Source organism: Melanotaenia boesemani, chromosome 7 (genome assembly GCF_017639745.1).
Source record: "Melanotaenia boesemani isolate fMelBoe1 chromosome 7, fMelBoe1.pri, whole genome shotgun sequence".
Classification (NCBI taxonomy): domain Eukaryota; kingdom Metazoa; phylum Chordata; class Actinopteri; order Atheriniformes; family Melanotaeniidae; genus Melanotaenia; species Melanotaenia boesemani.
The window spans coordinates 29905421-29926875 of record NC_055688.1 but is presented as its reverse complement, the minus strand read 5'-3'; the positions used below and the strand labels follow the sequence as shown (position 1 = coordinate 29926875).

Sequence of the window (21455 nt, the reverse complement as noted above, 5' to 3'; positions counted from 1 at the left end):
CAAGAGGACAAGCATTATCCTGTCATTTCACTGATAAAGACAAACCTTAGTTCTTCATTGTATCACTGTTGCAACCAAAATGAAGGCACAAAGTTCTAAGTAAGATAAAAACATGTTTCCAGTTTTTGTTCACATATCACAAATGGGTCAGTGTACGTTTCCTGCTGTGCCATTGTTGGACCTGCCCGTATCAGCAGTCTGCGTTTTTCCTGTTTAAGTTCACAGTCATGAGGCAGACTTTGTCATCAACTATGACTTTGATGTGTTGTTACAATGTGTGTGTTTTCTAGGGGTCGGTACCTGGTGGCATTGGGACGTTCTTGGCACCCGGAAGAGTTTACATGCTCACAGTGTAAGGTGGTCTTGGAGGAGGGAGGCTTCTTTGAGGAAAGGGGGTCCGTCTACTGTACAAAGTGTCACGACAACCGATATGCTCCTAACTGTGCCAAGTGCAAGAAGAAGATCACAGGGGTATGAGCTGCCTTATCATATCCATCAAAATGAAGACATGAAACTATAGCTATAGGAGACTTTATTTCTTAATAAGTTTCTCTTTCAGAGCTGCGGTTCTGTGAGTTTCTAATATCACACATGCGTCTTGCTCTGACGATAAGTAGAAAATAAACCAAAATGTGTGCTCTTTCTTTCTGTTATCAGGAGATCATGCATGCCTTGAAGATGACCTACCATGTTCAGTGTTTCAAGTGTGCAGCCTGCAAGACTCCTATAAGGAACCAAGCCTTTTACATGGAGGAGGGTGAACCCTACTGTGAGAGAGGTGAGCCTGCACTCATGCAACACATACAGTCCTTCCTAACTTACAGAGTAACATTTATAACAACCAACTAAAAGCCAGTGAAAATGAATGAATGAAAGTCTGAAAACCCTGTAACACTTCCAGTCTTTTAAATCTTTACAGAAGTAATTTCCAGGCTCTGTGCACAAAATTACTCAAAGCAATTAGTGCCTCTACTGAGACAATGTTTACAATGTAAACACTATATTTAGTGTTTGCCTAATCAGCTGTAAAAAGCTGTTTAGGTTTGAGCAGTTTTAGATGGTGAAAGTTACACAAGACCTTTGCTTAGTACTGTAAGGTTTAACAGATTATAATAACCAAAATTTTATTAATTTCATCCCAGTAATTACTGAGAAAATAATTTTCTCAATCTTGACTGAATGTTTTGTTTGCAAATTTTTTTTCTTTAATTATATGTAGAAATTTTCATCCATGAAAATAAAGCTGGAACACATTTGCTGCCTACAAGCTTGCCTCATTTAATCCTTCAAATATGCAAACATGGCTCTACCCAGTTGCAGCTGTTCACTTTCACCTCAGCTCTACTGCTCTTAAAGTGCACTCCATAAAGTTTCACTCTCAGTTTTGGCTGTATTTGTTTTGGTCAGACATTCTGCTGCTCTGGTGAGACAGGTAGTGGTTTTTAAGACAATATGCTGCATGTTTAAAGGCAGCAGTGGTCACTTCCATCAAACAACCCCAAAAACTGACAGGAAACACTTTGATTCAAACAGTTAAAAGGGTAAAAATGATCATGTGCTGCACTAACTTCTTTTTTGTCCCTTGCAGTATTTTCATCATGACGTTGAATAACATAGAAAACGTTAAAGGGGTTAAAATCTTTATTTTTATTAAATTTTTTTTAATCTGATTTTTATCTTAATGTGTTTTTGAATCTCAATGAAAGAAATGACTGAATTGCCATGATGAGAGATCCTTTGCTGGCAATGAAAAAGAAAGTCATATTTATGTTACAGCAGAAGAAAACAAAATAGTCCTAATGGTCGTAATCAGTTACCACCTGGTCCAAACAGGCAGTGACACCCCCAGAAACTCGAGCTGCAATATAATTTCAAATCTGACTTTAAAGCCAGGCACTATTTAACGGTGACGCTTGAGCAGAAAATACAAAACACTGGCAAAGGCAAAAGCACGCTCAGTATCCGAGTGTGGAGATTGATTAGTTCCACTGACAACTGGGAAACATCTCAACCCATGTAAGAGGCCACGTAACTTCACGCATGGCTCGAGTCTTACATATTTGTTATAAATCTTCAGAGGATGTAAGTATGTAGGTGAAGAGAGAGGGAGCTGACAACCCACCACATAGCTTTATGTTTGTGATGGATGTCTGATCTTATTAGTCCTTCATAGAGAACAGATGCAACAGAAAAAGAGAAATACAGTTTGTTGTTAAAGTTGTGTCACTGCAGTGCATCTCTTCTTTCATTCTTCTTCAAATATTATTTATAAATCATTTCTTTTTTTAAATCAAGCTCTTTGACAGTTTTGTGAAACATTGTTGCAGCATCGCTGTGAGGTTTTGTGAATCTGGCTGTTCAGAGCACAGTCAATCATAGAGTGTGATGTTTTCATCTGCTGTAATCTGTTCAGCTCCAGTTTGCTTCGCACATTTCTGTGTTGGGCTTTATGAATGGTATGCACACCTCTATTATGCCGTAAATGATTTAGCAGGGTAACGTGCGTCTTGTTCTCTACTGAGGCTCTGACGTGCGCCGCTGCTTTATCAGAGGCGAAGCCGCGAACCACAGTACTCATATTCTGAATAATGCCTTTAGCTCTGATAAACATTCTGCTGCCTCAGCATCTTGCAGGGATTGTACAGCTCTCACCCACTCACTCTCGAGAAGCGGCATTATAACCTGACACTTTTCCTGAGTCCTTGTGATGAAAGTGACTGGCAAATCCATTCAAGTATCAGGAGCAATTTCCCCTCATCCTAATCCTTCCCTTACACCGTGGAAAGGCCCTACTACTGCACAAATATCTCCAACAGCCATGTTATCAAATGGACTTTGAGGAGAGGAGCCAGTGTTTGGTATCAACTCAGATTCATCCATCATTACTGCCTCCAATTTAGCCCCTAAAGTGATATTGTAGTGAGATTTTACTCATCCTTAACAGCAGAAACGCCATCTAATAAAGCTCAGCCTGTTGACATGCTGAGCTGATAAAGATCTCCTTTAGATTCGAATTTTCTGTCATATTTCCTCTTTCATCCGATTGCTTCTTTTTTTTCTCACCAGACTACGAGAAGATGTTTGGCACCAAATGTCACGGCTGCGACTTTAAGATTGATGCCGGCGATCGTTTTCTGGAGGCCTTGGGCTACAGCTGGCATGACACGTGCTTCGTATGTGCTGTAAGTCATTTTGATTGATTTGGTTTCTTGTGGGCTCTCTTTGCCCGTATCTCGTGTGTACCCCAGCACAATGACACCTGAACAATCTGCCGTCATCTCTGCTCCTCGAGCTTCCCCTTCACTCTCTGTCTCTTAACCCATCACCTGCTGTCTGTCTCCAAATCTTTCTCATTTTGTCATGAAAACTGAAAGTGAATCCAGTCAGCCAGATAATATGTGCCTGCTCTGGCCAGTGGAAAACTGTGCAAATTCACATGGACACAAGCAAAGTCTGATATCTTCTCTGCCCTGGTTTCTCAATCTGTCTCTCTGTCTGTCTTCTTTCATCTTTAAAGCTCTGCCAAATCAACCTGGAGGGTAAGACGTTCTACTCGAAGAAGGATAAGCCCCTGTGCAAAAGCCATGCTTTTGCTCCAGTGTGAGAAAGCCGGCTACATCTTCAGAGGAAGGAGCACATCTCACTCCACCTCCTCTTTACGCTTTTCCCACCCTCTGACACACTACATCCCCTCTTTGCCAACCACACACAGAGTTCAGCTCAGTCTTCTCTCTTATTTTTTTCCTTTCCATCCTGCAGACTTTGTTTTTACACTTGAGGCTAAATGCTAGCTTCACATACTGTCACTTTACTGTGCTGTTAGGTCAGTTCAGATGTCATTGCCTGTAATAACAAATGCTGTGTTGCAAAACTGGAAGTAATCAAGGGATTATTTCATGGCATCATAAACGTCTTTTTAAGTTGATGCCAAAAAAAAGGTTGCCTTTAATTATTCTGGATTTAGATTTATTAGAGTTGTTGTTGAAGACATCTCACGTCTCTGCAGCTCTCATCTTCTTTCATAGAGATGTAACATCAAGGTGATACCTTCCACTTTAAAGGAGCCATTGAGTTTCTAATAATGGGGCATATTGCAGTAATGATATGGCACATCTCCAGCAATAAGTGCAGAGAAGTAGTGGCCCCCATGCAGGACCCTGGCCACTCATTTACTCTTTCTGCTGTGCCCTTTAGTGTAATGGAAGCCACTCTAGTAGAAAAAGGGTTGTCGCATTTCTGCTTGAATGAACACGTCCTTCCACAAGAGCATGAAATGCTGTATATTTCATTTTGCCTCTCGCAAATCAAAGCACACTGTGCAAATATATACAGAATTTTCAGTCGTAGAAACCTTTAATTTGTCAAATTTCTATCATCACAGATACGATGGATGGAGAGCACAAGTGCCTCAGATATTTCACCTTCCCGCAGTAAGGCGTTTAGCTTTTTAGATTCGGGGCATTTTTATGTTAAATAAATGAAATTTACCCTCATGTTAGTGTGATATTGTGGTTATTCCTTAGAATACTTCCAATCTCTTGTTGATGATGTATTTATATTGCTTCAGAACTGGCTTGTAAGTACTTTTATAGCTGCTGAAATTTTCAAATAAAACAAGCAACAACACAATATGAGACTGATCTGTTTTTATTTTATTTTTTGGACATGAACCCATCTGTCCTTATTTTCACATGCTCACATGTGAAAAGGTGAGTTATTTTAAGTTAAGAGAAACTGAATTCAAAGACAAATGTTGAGAAATGTTTGTGCTAAAGATGGTTTTCTGTGTGTAGCTGTTGGACACAATGTAATATGTTTAAATGGGGATTTTTGACCCTTGAAGTATGGCAAGCTTAGTGTTGACCTTTCTTGACCTGTAAGTCAGGGTGATAAATTTTTATTATGAATGCTCACAAGTTGATTTCAGTTGTGGTACTCTGTGAAATTTTGCAGTTTCATCTGAAGCACAGGGGGACTGCACAAATAAAATTATCTGAGAAGGTTATTATGACTTCATGAACAATGTGATAAATCATTCCCGATCCACTTAATGTTTCAGGAGAACATTTTGTGTATTTCCGTTTAATTTTATTTTGTGTTTTAAAGTCTAAAGGTCCAGGAAGTTAATCTTTTCTTGAAATAAAGAGCTAAAAGAAATAAAGAGCTTATTGTTTTTATTGTCTGTCCTGTACAGCACTGTGGTCAACTGAGGTTGTTTTAAATGTGCTATAGAAATACATTTGACTTGACTTGACTTGAATAATTTGGAGGATTACCTAATAATATGAATTATATCTACACATCTGCCATGCTGGTTATGTTTCTACAGTAACCCACAATGGACAAACTAAGGTTACCACAAGCTTGAAAAAGGAACTTCACCACCAGATGCCACTAAATAGTATTCATTGCTCCTTTAAAACTGTATCGTGCAACTATTGCAAAGATGTATGAGACAGGGGACAAACATTTCAAATAGTATCTAACTACTTTCTTAAATCGTTAGGTTTTTATTACCTTGAAATTAACTATATGGAGGAGGTCATTTTATGTGAATGACCATTGAAGAGGCGTACTGTGCAGATGAGACGTAATCTAGAATCAGTGGCTGCTAAAAATGCAAATTTTGTCAAAAAATATGTGAAAATAAGTGAAAGATGCAAAGCAAGTTTGGGATAAAGGCAAAAGACAAACACTGGTTTGGCTTTTTACATATGAAAATGTGTGGAAGGCCATCAGAGTGAAGCATAAGCTCTTCATATTTTCAATAGGTAAATTAACCTACCAATATACTGCAGATGCAGTATGTTGCTAGATATGAATTGGCATTTTAAATGGGTGCAATCTCCAACTTGACCACTAGGTGCCCCTAAATCCTAAACACCGGTGCTTTAAGTGTAAGTGGCAGCAATGATTTAAACTTTAAAGGTGCAGCAAGCAGTAAAATCAAAGGCCATTCAATGACAAATTTAGCAATAAAAACAGTTTTTCTTTTGGTATCTAATCACTTTACTTAAATAACATGTTTTTAATCTCCTAAAATGAGCCATTTATAATTATTTTCCATGGGTCCACTTACATGGCAACTGCCATATTTGTGCCACCATTTCTACTACAGTGTCTCTGAATGAACAAACAACTCTGTGTGAGAAGTGAGAGCCCTCTGAGCTTTAAAACTGCATAACTGGCTTTGTTTGATAGGTGCTAGAGCACCGTTTGGGGATAAGTAATGCATGTGCACAAGTTTTAAGTAGTTACCTGTAGTGCAGTCATTGTTGCACTTGAAGCCACTAAATTCACTCAAAGATGATAGCGTGTTTGTGTCTGGAAGAATTTTGACTGACGGCCACCGTCCATTCACAACCGCGCTTGGCATTTGAAGGCCTTTTCCATGCTCAAATTTACCACTAAATGTCTGAAATTCTTACACATTTTACCTTTTAAATGAAATGATTGATTCCTAAAAACATCTTAAAAACAGTTTGAGTAATGTAGACATACTATGTGTTCAATTTCACGTAGAGCTCTAAAAGTGTATAGTTCTTTTAAAGTGAATGCAAAAAGAACAGCATTTTTCAAGAAAAGAATCTAGCCCTTCATTTAACAATATATAATTTATTTACAACAATTTCGGATTGAATTACTATACATACCTTTCTGAAATGTCATAGATAGATATATATACATAAGGCCAAGTAAATACTTGAAAGCACTTAGAAACGAATTTCCAAAATTCTACCCACAAATCCATATCATTGTCCAAAAAGTACAGAAAACCTCCCTTAGCAGAAGTTTTTCCATTGCCACAAAAGTTTTGACAACAATTTACAATGACAATAAGGAACACAAAAAGTTAAAAAACAAAGAAAACAAAAGAAGGATTATACAATTGCATAAGCGCTGTGGCATGTAATAAATACAGCATTTTTGACTTGCAGAAAGGCAAGGAACATTGAACCAAGGAACTAAATAGAAAACCATTCACAAGTACAGAAGTCTATTGTTCTTAGTTCAAAAAGAAAACAGTTCTTTTAGTGATGGGGAGGCACGCACACACCCAACTTAACTCGCACACACTTGAATACGTCCTGGACACTGAATAATGAGCGACAAAGAGTACAGTGTGTGGATGCAACAGTTAATCCCCGTAACACAAGGGTGAACCTGTAGTATAAACCTTGAACAAAGCATATGTGTGTGTGTGTATTACTGACACGAGTCTTGCAGAGAACTATCAGGCCCAGATTTTTTCATGAAGAAAACGGTATTTATCACACACACACAGTAACTGCAGACCTGTTGGACGAGTTAGACATGGAGATAGATGCTGAACATCCTTGCGGCTGGTGAATTACATTACTGAAATGCGCTTAGGCAACACATCCAAGACAATGACAAGGGTGATAGAATTTCACATACAGTCTGACTGTACAACTGCCATGGCTCATCTAAACATGCTGTGTCAACACTGGCTTGTCAGTGTCCAAGAACTGATGTCGTTCTCTTTCTGATTAGCCTCCACACAGTCCCAGAGTGGTGATTCACTAAGCGCCAGTGGGCGCTTCCACCTTGTATTTAAATGCTTACAGTTAAGAGAAATAATCAGGCGGACGTATGCAGAGTAAGGACAAACAAAATGTGTAGAGAAACACGCCCTGTGAAACTGTCTCTAAACCCTTAACACTGCAAATCACTGCTAGATCGCCAAAGAACAGTATATAGGCAAACACGTCACGGTTTAGACTTGACAAATGCTGCGCCAGTTAAGTGTCTTTTTTTGGCTTCATATTAAAATATAATTTACATTTGTTTACAAAGTGATGAAATAAACTGACACATATTACTGCTTAAACAAACAGCATTAACTCGCAAAAAGGACAAAAGCAAGGAAATGAGAGAAACTTAATTTAAAAAAAGGTCCACTGTTTAGAGAAAACAGCAACTCTGACTTATTCTATGCTAGCGGCAAGTAGAAACAGTGCTGAAACTATGTTGTAATGGATACACTGAGAGGATGGAGTGGATTCAAATGATATTCATAAAACTTTGGTTACCAATTCTGCTGATATACAGTATGCAAAGTGACAGCACACGGCTGGTATAGAAAAAGTATTTACATATTACATGTGGCAATGATTCAGGGTGATCATCATTTAGGGATTGGATAAGGGATAAGGGAAAATTCAAGGGTTTCTAAAAGGTAATTTATTTCATGGCATCTCTGTATAAAATACTAACAGGAACTGCAAAAGTCTTAATAAAGGGGGTTTGTGTTTAATGGGATGAGAAATAATTTCCATGAGTTAACAGCTGCTGAGATGCCATATAAAAAGAAAAAAAGAAACAAAGAAACAAAGACATAATTTTTCCCACTAGAATAAAACCTAAATGTACATTCCAAATATCTGACAATCATAAACAAGGCTTTGCTTGATCTTAAAGGTTGAAATCACAATAGATGGGAGAATGGACTTTCCCAGCTGTTTGAATAAGATTTAATTCAACGAAAGGGGCTTTCATTTACAACTTTAAACAAACAGCTTCACATGCAACCCTGAGGCAGACAGAACTATGGCTAGTTTGGGGATTGTTCACACCTTTTACAAAGTACACTGCTGAACCTGTGAACTTTAATAAAACTGTATTTATGTTGCCCGATTTGAGTGATCTGTTACTAAGGAATCCCCGTAAATAAAGGAATTAATACAAAAACGTAACGAGCAAGTTATGGATGGTTGCTTGAATCTCCCGGATGATGTTTCCCACTTTCATTAGGAAATAAACAAAACATTTTCCATGAGGAGAGAAGTGACTTTATGAATAAGCCACTTTCAATTTTATCTGAGATACGGGCTTCTCTCTCTGATGTGGAAATACCGTTTCCCACACAGCAAATATTAAATTCCCACCAACATCGCTTTATAAATAATACAAACAAAGCTGCACAATTACCCTTGCAACATGACTAATCTTGTGAAGATTTTGAGTTATTTGTTGTCAGATTTTCTGTGGCAAAGTGCTCTACATTATTCATATGTTATAATAACCCTTTCGGCCCTGTTTTTATATGGGGGGAATTAATGTAATCAAGGAGAAAATGTCATTTTAGAAATGAGTTTTGACGACATTCAACGTTCACATTTTTTGTGGCTAGAAAGCCTTTCGGCGCTATGGCTCCTTCATTAGCTGTAAAATCTGAAACAGAAAAACATCACAATGAAAGAGAGGGATAATATACTCTAACACATGATACAGGCTGATGGATCAAAATCAGACGTTTTAAATAGAAGTGGCTTCTGAAATGTGACTTCAATGAAAGTACATTATTACTCCCTCTTAAAAAAAAAGAAGGTTCAGAGAGCTCAAGCCTCACATTTATTGATTTAGAAGCAGAAAAAGCTGTGAAGCGTCTCACTGAATGAAGATGTCAAGATGTTACATTCACAGTAGTGATACCGGCTGGACTAAAAAAGCAAACACGTAAACCAGATGAGATGGATTTCCGTGCTTTCACATACAGTCTGCTTCGGACTTCCACACAGGTGCAGGACGTGCTACAGGCCGTCTGCGTGTTCAGCCAATAATTTACATGTATGACAAACATATATTTGGGTTGATGAGAGTGTGTCTATGATAGCATCATGTTGCAAACCAACCAATTGCATATGTCGTCTTTTGTCTCTCACCTGAAGTGACTGGCAACTTTTTGTGTAATGCAGTATCTTTTTAATCCTGATGAAAAGCAATTCCATGAATTTGCAATATGTGATGTTAGTATAGCATTACATTTGCATATTACTCCTTCTTAGCCATGAGTGGCCCACTGAACAAAAGGTGTGAGGTTAATGTTTAAAGCAGAACAGGTGTGGACTAATATATTGTCAAATCTTTGAGGGGCCATTAAGAGTTGCCTTTCCACACACACAAACTCTAATTGTGTTTGTCATTTAAAGATTTTAACTTGGATGGGATAAAGGGACTCAGTCCTATATAAACCTTTAACAGCTTGAAGAGGGACAGCTCTGCTCTTCCATCCCTGCTGCTTTTCTTGTTGTTACAAGTGTATGTTTATTGTGTTGTGGGACTTCTCTTCTGCACCAGTCTCTCTTTCTCTCCTCGTTTTCTGGGTTAGCACTCGCCATCAGAGACCAGGAATATCATAGCTTCCTGTTTGCCAATGTCAGCCATGACCGTGGCCAGCTGGTTGATGTTGCCGCTATGGAAATGTTGTGCCTCCCACAGGTCCAGGATCACAGAGGTTGGGCTCACTTTGGATGCAAAGAAACTCATGTGTCTGCAGAGTGGAGGAGAGAGGACAAGGCAAAAATTAGAGAGAGGGAAGATAATGAGGGATCAGGTGACGTGGAAACATCAGACAGGGCAGTTAGTCATTTTCTCTCCAGCAGAAGAGTCTCAGAAAAACCTTTTTAGCTGATATTTTATTGTGCTGCTCCTTCTTGTAACTCTGCCACTGTTGGGCTTTATGGTGTGTTATATTGCTACATCCAGCTACGCTGTGTTAAAGTAAAAAAATGATAAAAGGTATAACAACATGCTCTAGCTCTTGAAGCTGCCATCAAATACAAAATGGCGAGCAATTTTCATTTGGAGCTTAACTCCATAACCCTCATTCCTCTTTATTAGATGTTGAAATTGGCCTTAAATCCCATATAGTAAATCCTATATGGACTTTCACAGTTAAGTCGGAAGTGACCTTTTCTGTTTTAGGAGCACCACCTTCACTATCAAACCCAATCAATGACAACAAAGCAACGGCCCCCACCGGTTGTATATTTGATGTTGAGTGGGAGCTGATCCCCACAGCACCTGAAGATGCTTGTTTGATTTAATGGCCTTTTTCTGTTCTCCAAATGTCCAGGGCTTCAACTGTTCTGTAGAGCATGAATGCTATTAAAAAAAAAAACCAAACAAACAAAACACTAAAATAGAATAGTATACATCTTTGGTACAAATAGAGGTTGTGCTATGTGAGTGTTTCGGACAGAAAGGGGGCAGAGAGAAAAACGTCACCGCGTCCTGTTCACCTTGAAAGAAGTCTGAGAGTCTGTTATTTCCTCGTATCTTCTGTTTGCCCACTGAAGCATCCTGTGATGGCTATAAACATGTGACTACTTTGGCAGTGCATGCAGCACAGTACAACACACTGTCACTCAGCCATTTTGAGTTGGATTATATAGCACAAACAGCTCTCCCTCTGTGTTGTGAGAGAACGACAAAGACAAGTGTTGGTTAAGTGTGGAAATGAACCTCTATGTCATTATTCATATTAACAAAAAGGGAAAAAAAGGAAAGACTGAGCCTGGCATCAGACGTGTCAGCCCAGCTATGCACCTTGCTGTGTGAGACACCAGCTTATCTTGTATGGCTCAAACACTGCTGTTTGCACTGTCTTGGGAGAGAAAGATCAAATAAAAGGTTCTTGGCATTTTAAGTTTTATTGATCGGCCCCATTCCTCTAGGTCTGAACTCTTTACGCAGTCAGAAACAAACAGAAATACAGCATGACAGAATGCCGAGGAGCTGCTGCCTTTTTCAGGAAAACATGTTGTTAGGGACAGATCAAACAACAGAGAAGTTGTTCCTTCCTAAGGCCTAAATGAAAATTGATTATGTTGAACCAAACATTGCTAATTACACCTGTAGTGCATCAATTCAGTTTGTAATTAATTGGGATAAATAAAGTTGATTGGACAAATTAAGTGTTCCTATTTGATTTCATTACATGGTAGAAATTAAATTGGAGGATGAGGGATCAATGCCTGGCTTCACTTTGTTACAGGTACTCTAGTGATAAAGTACAGTGACTGAGAGAACCAATTGGTCTGAGGTCGGCACGGATCCAAACCTATTCCATCTTTTTTTTGTCGCTGATAGGCAGCTAGCTTGCAGCCTTTCCAATTACAGCTGTTAAGGAGGATGTAGCAGGTAGAAGTTTAGCAGCAGACTTTAAGCTGCTTACCTTTTTCCGAGGGGAAAGGAAGAAGGGGGTCATGTTTTCTTGCAGAAATGATAGCTGTATCCATCAAGGCCACATTAATCCTATAATGTTAGCTGAGTAAAAAGAGGATTAGCTCTCTAAGGCATTATTTTGTTTACTTGAAATTCAGGACAAACACTTGTATGTGATGAAGCAGTTCATACTGATTGATGGTCAAGAGGTTCATAAATGTAGAAGAAAACATAATATGAAATTCAATTTTGAACACATTCTGATTGCATGTTCTGTTTTAAAGCCGTGCCGATGTACTTATTCAAGCTCTTCTAACAGAGAGTCTGGACAACTAGGGGCTCTCCAGAGCTTTAGTATCTAAGCTGCCTGCTCTGACACGCTCCACTAACGATCAGATCTGCAATCAGATGAGGTATTATCTTCTTGTAAAATCTGTATTTACCTCTCAAGTTTAAGTCTTTGTGCTAGCATTCTCCAGTCGGCTCCGTTGGGACAGGGGGCATCCAGGCTGCTGCAGATCTTCTGCCTGATGAGGTATGGGATCTGAAAGGCGCTGGGCCCCGCAAGAGCTGTTGCATTATTGTCCATTAACAGAAACTCAGAGTCCAGTGCCCGAGTGTCCTGGGGGAGGAAGCAGCCACGAAGCACGAGATTAAAACCTTTAGCTCTCAGCCAATAATAATAATCAAAACACTGAATAGCTGTGGTTGCATAATCATCGGTTGGTGTTCTGAGTGAGCGGTTACGGCGAACGTTACCTTGGCAATGTTGAAGTCCAGGCCAAAGCTCTGTCCCTCCCCCTCCACCTGCCACACACACAGCTGGCAGGTGAGCTCACAGGTGCTGAGGCTGAGCCGCTCCAGAGTGAACGTGCAGTGCAGGTACCGCTGGGAACCATTCCAGATGTGGTAGAACGGGATCTCCTGCAGAACAAACATTGCAGCAGCACAGTCAGAACTACATGTCTGAAACACGCCATAACAGGACCACCTGCCTGGAATACACCCAGATTATCATTAATTACACCGACATAAACTGACATTATCAGGTAAAAACAGCTATGTAAATGTAAAGCAGCAGAATAAGAACATTTTAATAAGTAAAATTAAATAAATGGACTGCTACTGGCAGTTAGATTCTTTAATAGGAGATTAAAGAATGACAAAGTGGTTAAGTATATTAAAGAATATGTCAAATTTATGATTTTAAGAAATTGCACAGCATATCTGTTTTACTTTTTTCCCCTCATCATTTTCCTTTCAGCTTGTCCTTGCATTCATAAACTGTTACTTGGCAAGGGTACAAATGATGCTGTGTATATTGAAACTTCATATCGCTACTTTTACATGTGTAATAACATTTTTGAGTAGTGCTACTATCTAAGATCCATCTACTGTAGAGTGTTTCCTCGAATTTTCTCAATTTTGACAATCTCAACATCTTTTTCTCTGCCACTGCATATTCATGGCTTATTTGCATAACCCAAGAGAATTACAGCAGCAATGCTGGAATAAAGGGGCTTGCCAAACTTCCCACTTTACCCCGAGCTCAACTAACAAGACCTGAGTGTGAGAGTAAAGTGGGCCTGCAGCACATGCTCATAACCAAATGGGGGCACTGTTACCCAGGCAGACCTGCAACAGAGGGACCCGGGTGAAATGCACAAATGTCTTCAAGGGATTCCAGGGAGACTAAAGGCCTTTTTGACTGCACTGCTGAGAAGGGAACAACACTTCCAAATGAACAGGCACAGTCCAGAGAAATAAGCCTCTGCTCTGGGTGCATTGTTGTTGCTGCTGCTTGCTTGGAACAGTCTTATGTTCGCTCTTTGGGGACCTGATGCTCAATGCTCACATAGTTACAGCCAGAACATTTTCTAGTCCTCTTTGAATAGCCCCTGTGTTACAGTTGTTGGGCTGCAGTGTTGTTGGCCATGCAGGTACAGAGAGTACGGTAAAAAGTGGAGAAGTTCCAAAATTCAGGTTGCAAAGTTCCAGATATTTACATATTGCTCTATATTTCAACAGAACTCCCAGCAGCTCATACAATCAGTCAGCCAGCACCTTTGGGTATGTGCACACAACCCTGCTCTAATATGCACATGCACATGCACACACACACACACACACTCACAAAATATGCACAGTCTATACACAGACACCCCCAAAAAAGGTTGCCATGGCTCTGGTAAGTGATTTAAAGCTTATTGGACAAAGAAGTGCTGCAGTGACAGACTGAAAAAAGCCCCTTTGTGTTAATCTTTAAAGTGATCAACTGAAGCCGAAGGAAAACATTCTTAATTAAAACTCTAACCCATCTGAAATAAACACAAGTTTCCAGACAGGCTAGCAGACCATGAGCCTCATTAACATTAAAAAAGTGCTCCTGTAAAACTTTTAAATGATTTCACATGTAACCATTTAAAACTTCTCTAAATTATTCAGCTATTTAATTTTCTGAAAAGCTCACTTGAAATAACTTGTGACAGTGAGTATTTTAAATTGAGAATCTCAACAAATACATTAGAGGACCCAATAACTGCTGATGCACTAATTTGACAGATCTGGTGTGACTCCCTGCACCTGAAGCCCCCTCCCCAGGGGCCACCCAACACACCTGGTAGCCAGCTAGCAGCTTGCTCCTCCAGTGCGCCTGGGGCATGTCATGGATGGACAGGCGCAGGTTGTGGTAGCTGTCTTTGAAAAGCAGGATGTGAGGCTCGTCAATCAGCCGGCCCCCGAGCTGCCGCTCCATCTGCATCACCTCCTGAGGAGAGAGGAAGAAGCAGGAAGATGTGTCAGGCCTCAGAGGAAGCACATGCGCTGCCACAGTCGTAAAGGTAAGGAAAAATGTGCACAACAGTCTATAAATGTTAACTTTTTTTACAGTTTGTGTGGTGCATTGCTCACTTACAAAACAACACCTTTGGGGACAGGAATATGTCAATGCACACAAGTAGAAATAAAAAGAAATTCATATAGACATGCAGCATCCAAAATCTGGACTTTCTCACACAAACACACAAACACTGACATAAACACAGTATGAGCATGAAGCAGGGGTGTGGTATATCTCAGGATCAGTGTCCCTGTATGGAGCTACAAAGGTCTGGATAGACCTGTCTCCACAGAGCCTTTACGTCCCCATGAGGCTCATCCCCTGCTTTAGTGTGTGCATGCCCAGCTTCCAGCAACTGCATTTGCATTCAAATGCTGCAGCCATCCCCGCTGACCGGCTACCTGGGTTGTGATGAAGTAACTGAACGAGCCATTAGTCAACTGCTCATTGTTCTCGCATGGCGAAACTCCTTAATTTCATTTTTGTTTTTGTGCCAGGAAAGATTTGTAAATGCATGCTTAATATTTTAATCTCTGTGGGACTTGCTCAGTGGACCATTTGTTGCCATCCAAATGACCATCTGGAATCGGAATGATAATATCCACCACATTTTCTTCTGATTTATCAATTTGTTTTGAGCTGGATGCTGCACAAATCCTTAAAAATCCAGTTCTTTGGATAACATTCACATGTGCTACCTCACACTCCAAACAGAAGAGCATATTACAACATAGAAAACAGACCTCTGAAATTAGCAGTGTGAAAAGACCTTAGAAATAAGATATGTTATTTTAATCTGTCTGAGGGAGGAACAACATGGACAACAACAGAACAACAGCGGGCAGCCAGAATATGTCTCGGAGTCTAGGAGACATATCTTCAAGACAACAGCACCAAGAGGGAGACACATGTATAGATGGTGGCCATATGTTGAGCACTGCATGCCAGCATGGTCACCCATGGTATGATTTCAGCAAAGATATCTAATTAAGGAGGAGAATTGCTGTAATTTCTATGTGCACAACACTGATTCAATTTTCTTGCCTTTTTCCCCAGGAATAAGCTAGACTGATTCCAATTATAACAGGAAAGAAGCTGTTAATTATCCATTTGGAATCTTTACCTGCGTTACTTGATGTGCTACCTCCTTCACTGAATGAGCTCCTTTTGGTTCAGCCCGGAAATTGAATTTCCATGTTTACTCAGTGTATTGCTAATTTTCACATTTGCTTCGTGCTCATCTTCCTGTTAACATGAATATTACGCCTCTTCTGTTTGTCTTTCTCAATTCCTGTATTTGCTTTTGTTAATTTATTCCAGCTAAATGCCATACAACATTAAAAATTTAGAATCACTGGATTGGATGAAGCTAGCTGGAATATACCACCACACTACAGCCTTGTGATGTTACCCAGCCCAGTTTCTTACAGAGGGAAGTTCAGGCAGTGGGTGTGAATTAAAACATTGAGGTCTTATGTGTTAATAACAGAGGCTAGTACATTCCCTGCAGAAAAGACCCCTGCTATTATGTCTCTTGCAGATACAAAAGGCACATTATGTGGGCTTTCAGAGAGGTTCATTTAAACAGTTCTTAAGCACAATTATTTGTTGGAGCCAATTAGCATTGCAAATTGGCTGGTGGACTTTGATCAGGTCTTTGACCTATAGACACAGATCTATAGGCGTGATAGCAAGAGAAAGACTGCAGAATGCCAATTATCTTATTATCAACATCAAGCTGCTACAATGAATACTAAGTGGCCCGCCCAGCATTGTGTCAGGTTCAAGGCTGACATGGCAGGATTACAGTCAGGCAGGATCTAGGACATGGTCCTTCTGCAACCTCACAACGACACTGAGCTCACAGAGGAAACAAACACAACACAAGATGCAACATTTCCTCCTTTTGAGTGTGAACACATCCCCGCTTTCAAAATGACATTGCGTCGCTTGCGTGTTGTTTATGTGTGACAGGAGCCTGAGAGTGTGTGTGTTAGTGTGTGTTTTTGTACAGGAATTCAGCATATGTTCTGGACTGAGAGAATAATGGCCCTCTTTACGCTCCATTATCCTGTTAACAAATGACAGTCTGAATGAGCTAATAGATGAGAAGCTAAATTTGACCGTGTTATTTACTCTTTCTGGGGAAAAACAATGCAAGCTTTTGAATTACTTTATCAAACCACATATTAATCATCTCAAAGCAACATTTCATTTCCATTCAGTAAACATAAGAAGAGCTGATCCTCTTAAGGCATCTAAACTTTCGCGACATTAAGATGCATGACATGGGTGAGAAGTTCAAGTACTGCTGGAGAAAAACCCCTTTTGTTCTGATGGAATTCAAGATAGCCTGTGGTGTGTGTGAAGACTGTGAATTTAGAGTCCGGCAGAGCCAAGACCACCCCCTGACATTCAATGACGCTGGCTAAAGAGAGCGGGACGAAGCAGGGATGAGTGAAAAGAGCAGAAGGAGGAGAGAAGAGAGACAGAGGCAGCTTAACATTTGTGTCTCCAGGTCACTAAAGTGGCCAGCTTTAGCAGGAGAGATAACAGGATTACTGCAATCACGGCCACAGTTTTCTATGACTTCAACACCCTTTCCACCCCACTCCTCACCCATTCCCTCATCCTCTTGGCATGGAGCAGAGCTGGGACTGTGATGGACTGGGGCCGGGCTCCACTGGGAAACAAGAAACACACTCATACAGCTAATCTCCTCAGGCTGGTGCTGACAGAAAGAGGTTAGTGGCTGCACCAAACTCTCCCTTGCAACAAAAACAGCCTGCTGTGAGGAAAAGCAACACAAGCTAAACAAATCAAAGCATTAGCCGAGGCCTGAAAATAAGAATTGAACAGCTACAGAGCAGCAGACTTTCCTCACAGCAAGGTCAAGCTCTTACTCGTGATCTTCTCTTGTATCAGGTTTGTGTGTAATAAACCGATGAGCTTAACTAGCTCTGATGGGGATTATGAGCAGTGTTTGATCAGTTAATTAGTCAAGTTACATGCTGTCTGTAACATACAGGCTGTAATATTCTTATAAACTCAGCCCTTCACTATTAGCAATGTGGTGCCCTCATGTTTAAAATGTGCATTCATTGGGACGATCCATTTTCAGTGCTGCTCTTTTCAAGCAAATGCATTTGTTTATAGAGAGTAGGCTGGCTATGTGGGCTCCATAAATCTGTGTATTTGTCAGGAGGATGTGACAGGCTTTTCCTCTCTGACTGAGAGTCTATCAGTCTGAGCTCCAGTGGCCGTGCCCGCTACAGTCAACTCTGATTAATAACTACAAATAGAAGGGACTTGTCTGCTCAGTTATAAATGGGGACTGTGTTTGCAAGGGAAAAGATGCACATTCTGCCTGATAAATCACAGAGCAGGACCTGAGAAAACACAGCACACAGGAACACAGAAATATAATATGGAAGCCATTTCTCAGCTGGACTCAGTGATAAAGCTGACTGTCTTGTTTAACTTAATGCCACCAATTACTGAGCTATGCTCCTCTGGTTTTTTTTTAAGCTAGGATTTCTTGACAGTAACTTTCTGATGGGGGGATGAGAAAAACTGTTTGTATTACAATGTGCACGTGCTGCCTTTCCCGTATCAGATAGCAAGAAGTGTATGCTTTAGATGTAGCTGGCTGCTCTAGAAGTGGTGAAGAAATGCCATAGTGGGAGCACATAAACAGTTTATGAGCCATTTTAAGCGCAAATAAGAATCATCTCATGAGGTCAAATGCTGTGCAAAAGAATCCAGGAGCTACTATTTAATCAGCAAGAAATCCAATTAAACACCCATTTAACCCTGCAAAATACATTTTTTACAATCAAGAAACAAAGAGCTGGATCTATTAGCCTCTTTGCATGAATACTGATGAGGGTATCAATCTACTGGGGGCACAAATGGAATAAAATTTTCACAGTTTCTGTGGATTTGTAATTGTGTTGCCATTAAATGTAAATTTAAATACACTAGAGAAAAGTTTAAACACATGTAAAAGTCTTCATCTATACACCACTGAATACATATGGGCCGAAGTTAACAGGAAAGCCAGTTTCGCAGAAAAACAACTAATAAGAAAGTTGTGAACAAACTAAACAAGTGTACAACATCCTCTGGGTTTTATTAGTGTGTTTTAAAGAAAATATGGAAATTATTCAATAGATGGAGAAATAACACAGAGGTGTACTTGTCACAAATATGTCTTACAAAAATAAATACAAATTTTAACCAGAAGTTTATTGCAAACTGTTATATCAGGAGCTTATAATGGTCTTATGTAGGTATTAACAGTCTCCTGCTCAATACAGAATAACTAACTTGTGCATCAACCTCTAAAAGATTAAGCTGACAGGCTGTGGGTGGTTTATAAATCAGTCTAGATTTTTTTTAACTGCACAACAACACTGGCCTCACAAAACACAGACATGTGGGTGTATGGGAGGAACATTTGGTTATCAGTAAACACAGAGATCTTTTTTATTATTGTTCCCATTGTTCATACGTCATCCCAAAACCTAAAAAAAAAACAAAAAAAAAAAACAAAAAACAAAAAAAAACTAGAGGCACCACATTCTGGTTTCTGTGAAAACACCTTTTGTCGGCACATTTTTGGTTAATTAGGTGATTGAATTGAATTGATTTTTTTAAGAATATGCAAGACAGGTGCTGAAGTCTGGGTTTACTGCAGGTGTTTCAGTCAGCTGTGAGATGGCAGAACATCAGTGATGATCTCCCAGTGGTCGAGCTGGGAACAACCAAGTGCACAGTGAGGGTGCTACCGAACGGTGATTATGTCTCGTCTGCTGCTGTGCCAGCCTTGGCTGGGCCAACCATGAGTGGGACACACATTAAATATTAACTTAATTGGTCCCGGCAGAGGCCTGCTAACATATGCCAAACATCAGACGGAAATGTCACTGTTTCCCCAGAGCTCCCGTACACTTAGGATCAAAGACAATAACATTGGTTCTAATCTGCTGTAATAGGGAGATAAGAGATTCCATGGTACAGCATGCTCAACTGTGGCATGCATGTCTGTGTGTGTGTGTTTCTATCTGTCGTTCTCTCTGATGGAGACTTGTCAAAACAGACTGACAGCAATTAATGGAGAGAAAAGCTCAGCCTCCTTTTTGGTTTCTATTTTTCTGTCTGCTTCTGAACAGGCCCCCACCTACCCACCCATCTTGCATCAAAAGTAGAGCCTGTCTAATTCATGACGTTTGACTTCTTTCCTGAAAAATAACATGCACCAACAGTAGCTGCAAGTGCTATCACAAAATTCACATGTCCTGAAGGCTTGCTCTACATCAATACGGACACAGCTGCTCCACTGCACCACCCCTTGCTACTCCACCACTGTTACATACCACACTTAACTCTAATAGCAGCCACGGTGAAAGTCTAATCATAAATGGTGCCATTTTAAAGATAGTGATTAGTGATTAGGCCCAACCTCTCCAGGGAAGTTTAATCTCCACTCAAAGTAGTGAAAGCACTTGCTAAATGAACTGCTCCCTCCATTATAGCACCAAGAGCAGCATGGAGTTGAGATTACTAAACAGCGACGGCCATGTTTTAAATCACTCACTAAAAACTACAAAGCCCTGGAGATGCCGTGGCTTACCACAGTTCCAGGTTGTGTGAGAGAGAGGAAGCTAATGCACTCAAGGGCGTCAAGGGAGCCGGAGAGTATGGCAGCACGAGTGCTGGAGTCAACAAGCTCAGATGTCCTTTTTACTGGCTAAGAGAGACAGAACAGTAGCACAAGGACTAGCCAGGGAAAGAGGAAGGGAAAAAGGGTTTTTGTGCACTAGAGGCCTTCCTGCAGCAAACACATAGTGCACAAGGTCATTTAAACAGTGACACTGCAGCAAAACACCACCAGCTCAACTCATGATCTGAGTGCAAGTAAATATATAGGTTGAGGAAAACAGCTAGTTTGTACCTCATATTTGTCACATATTATGTTTATTTCTATGGCCAGTAATTTCATGCAATGGCTGTAAGGTAACAAAAGAAAAAGAAGCAGGAACTGAGCCACAAAAAAGACTAATGTACAATTCTGTCTTTCCACCAAACACCCAGAGCCTGTGCACAGTTTTCCTCTCATCATCATCATCTCTTGGAATGTGAATGGGCTAATTTCAACATGACCTCCCAGTGACTCCCATTGTTTATGTCCCACAGCCATCCATAGATTGTGTTCGTAGCGCACCTCTGCATGAGGAGGTCAGCCATTACAGCCAGCAAAAGTGGATTCCAGCGGGAAGTGGCCCTTGTGGCTGTGGGTGGTGTCAGAGGAAGAGAAACAGCTTAAAGAGAGACAGAGAGGTGTGGAGAGCACGAGAGGGAGCACTGGGGGTTGCTGGGAAAAGATTGGGACAGACTCTCCTTTTAATTCACTAATTAACCATGCAAATGAAATCTTAACAGGCTACTCAGAGGCAGTCCTCGAGGGAGGGAGCAAGGCATTAGCGCTTGATTATACTCTGTCCACGTGGAGGAGAAAAAAGGGAAGTGAAATATGCTGCCGAACAAAGTGATGGGGAAACTTCTTGGCCCACGGAAGCCAAGCAGAACCTCAGATGGCGTGAAAGGAATGACACAAAACACAAACATTCATGCATTGTTTCAG

The 21455-nt window shown here is 40.4% G+C and overlaps 2 protein-coding genes across 6 annotated transcripts in view; one reads left to right on the top strand and one right to left on the bottom strand.

Annotated features, from left to right (window-relative positions):
• The window catches only part of pdlim7 (PDZ and LIM domain 7), a 30058-nt gene extending 25089 nt beyond the window's left edge, over nucleotides 1-4969 (top strand). For both annotated transcript variants that reach the window (XM_041990435.1, XM_041990436.1), the window contains exons 8-11: nucleotides 291-471; nucleotides 658-778; nucleotides 3067-3182; nucleotides 3518-4969. In XM_041990435.1, coding sequence (XP_041846369.1) covers nucleotides 291-471; nucleotides 658-778; nucleotides 3067-3182; nucleotides 3518-3604 — 505 coding nt within the window. In that variant the 3' untranslated portion in view covers nucleotides 3605-4969. The remainder of the gene's footprint in view (nucleotides 1-290; nucleotides 472-657; nucleotides 779-3066; nucleotides 3183-3517) is intronic.
• A 1646-nt stretch (nucleotides 4970-6615) lies between these two features.
• The window catches only part of unc5a (unc-5 netrin receptor A), a 152176-nt gene continuing 137336 nt past the window's right edge, over nucleotides 6616-21455 (bottom strand). For all 4 annotated transcript variants that reach the window (XM_041990681.1, XM_041990682.1, XM_041990683.1 and 1 more), the window contains 4 exons: nucleotides 14588-14737; nucleotides 12730-12894; nucleotides 12414-12592; nucleotides 6616-10294 (listed from right to left, as the gene is read on the bottom strand). In XM_041990681.1, the coding sequence (XP_041846615.1) occupies nucleotides 10129-10294; nucleotides 12414-12592; nucleotides 12730-12894; nucleotides 14588-14737 (660 nt within the window). In that variant the 3' untranslated portion in view covers nucleotides 6616-10128. The remainder of the gene's footprint in view (nucleotides 10295-12413; nucleotides 12593-12729; nucleotides 12895-14587; nucleotides 14738-21455) is intronic.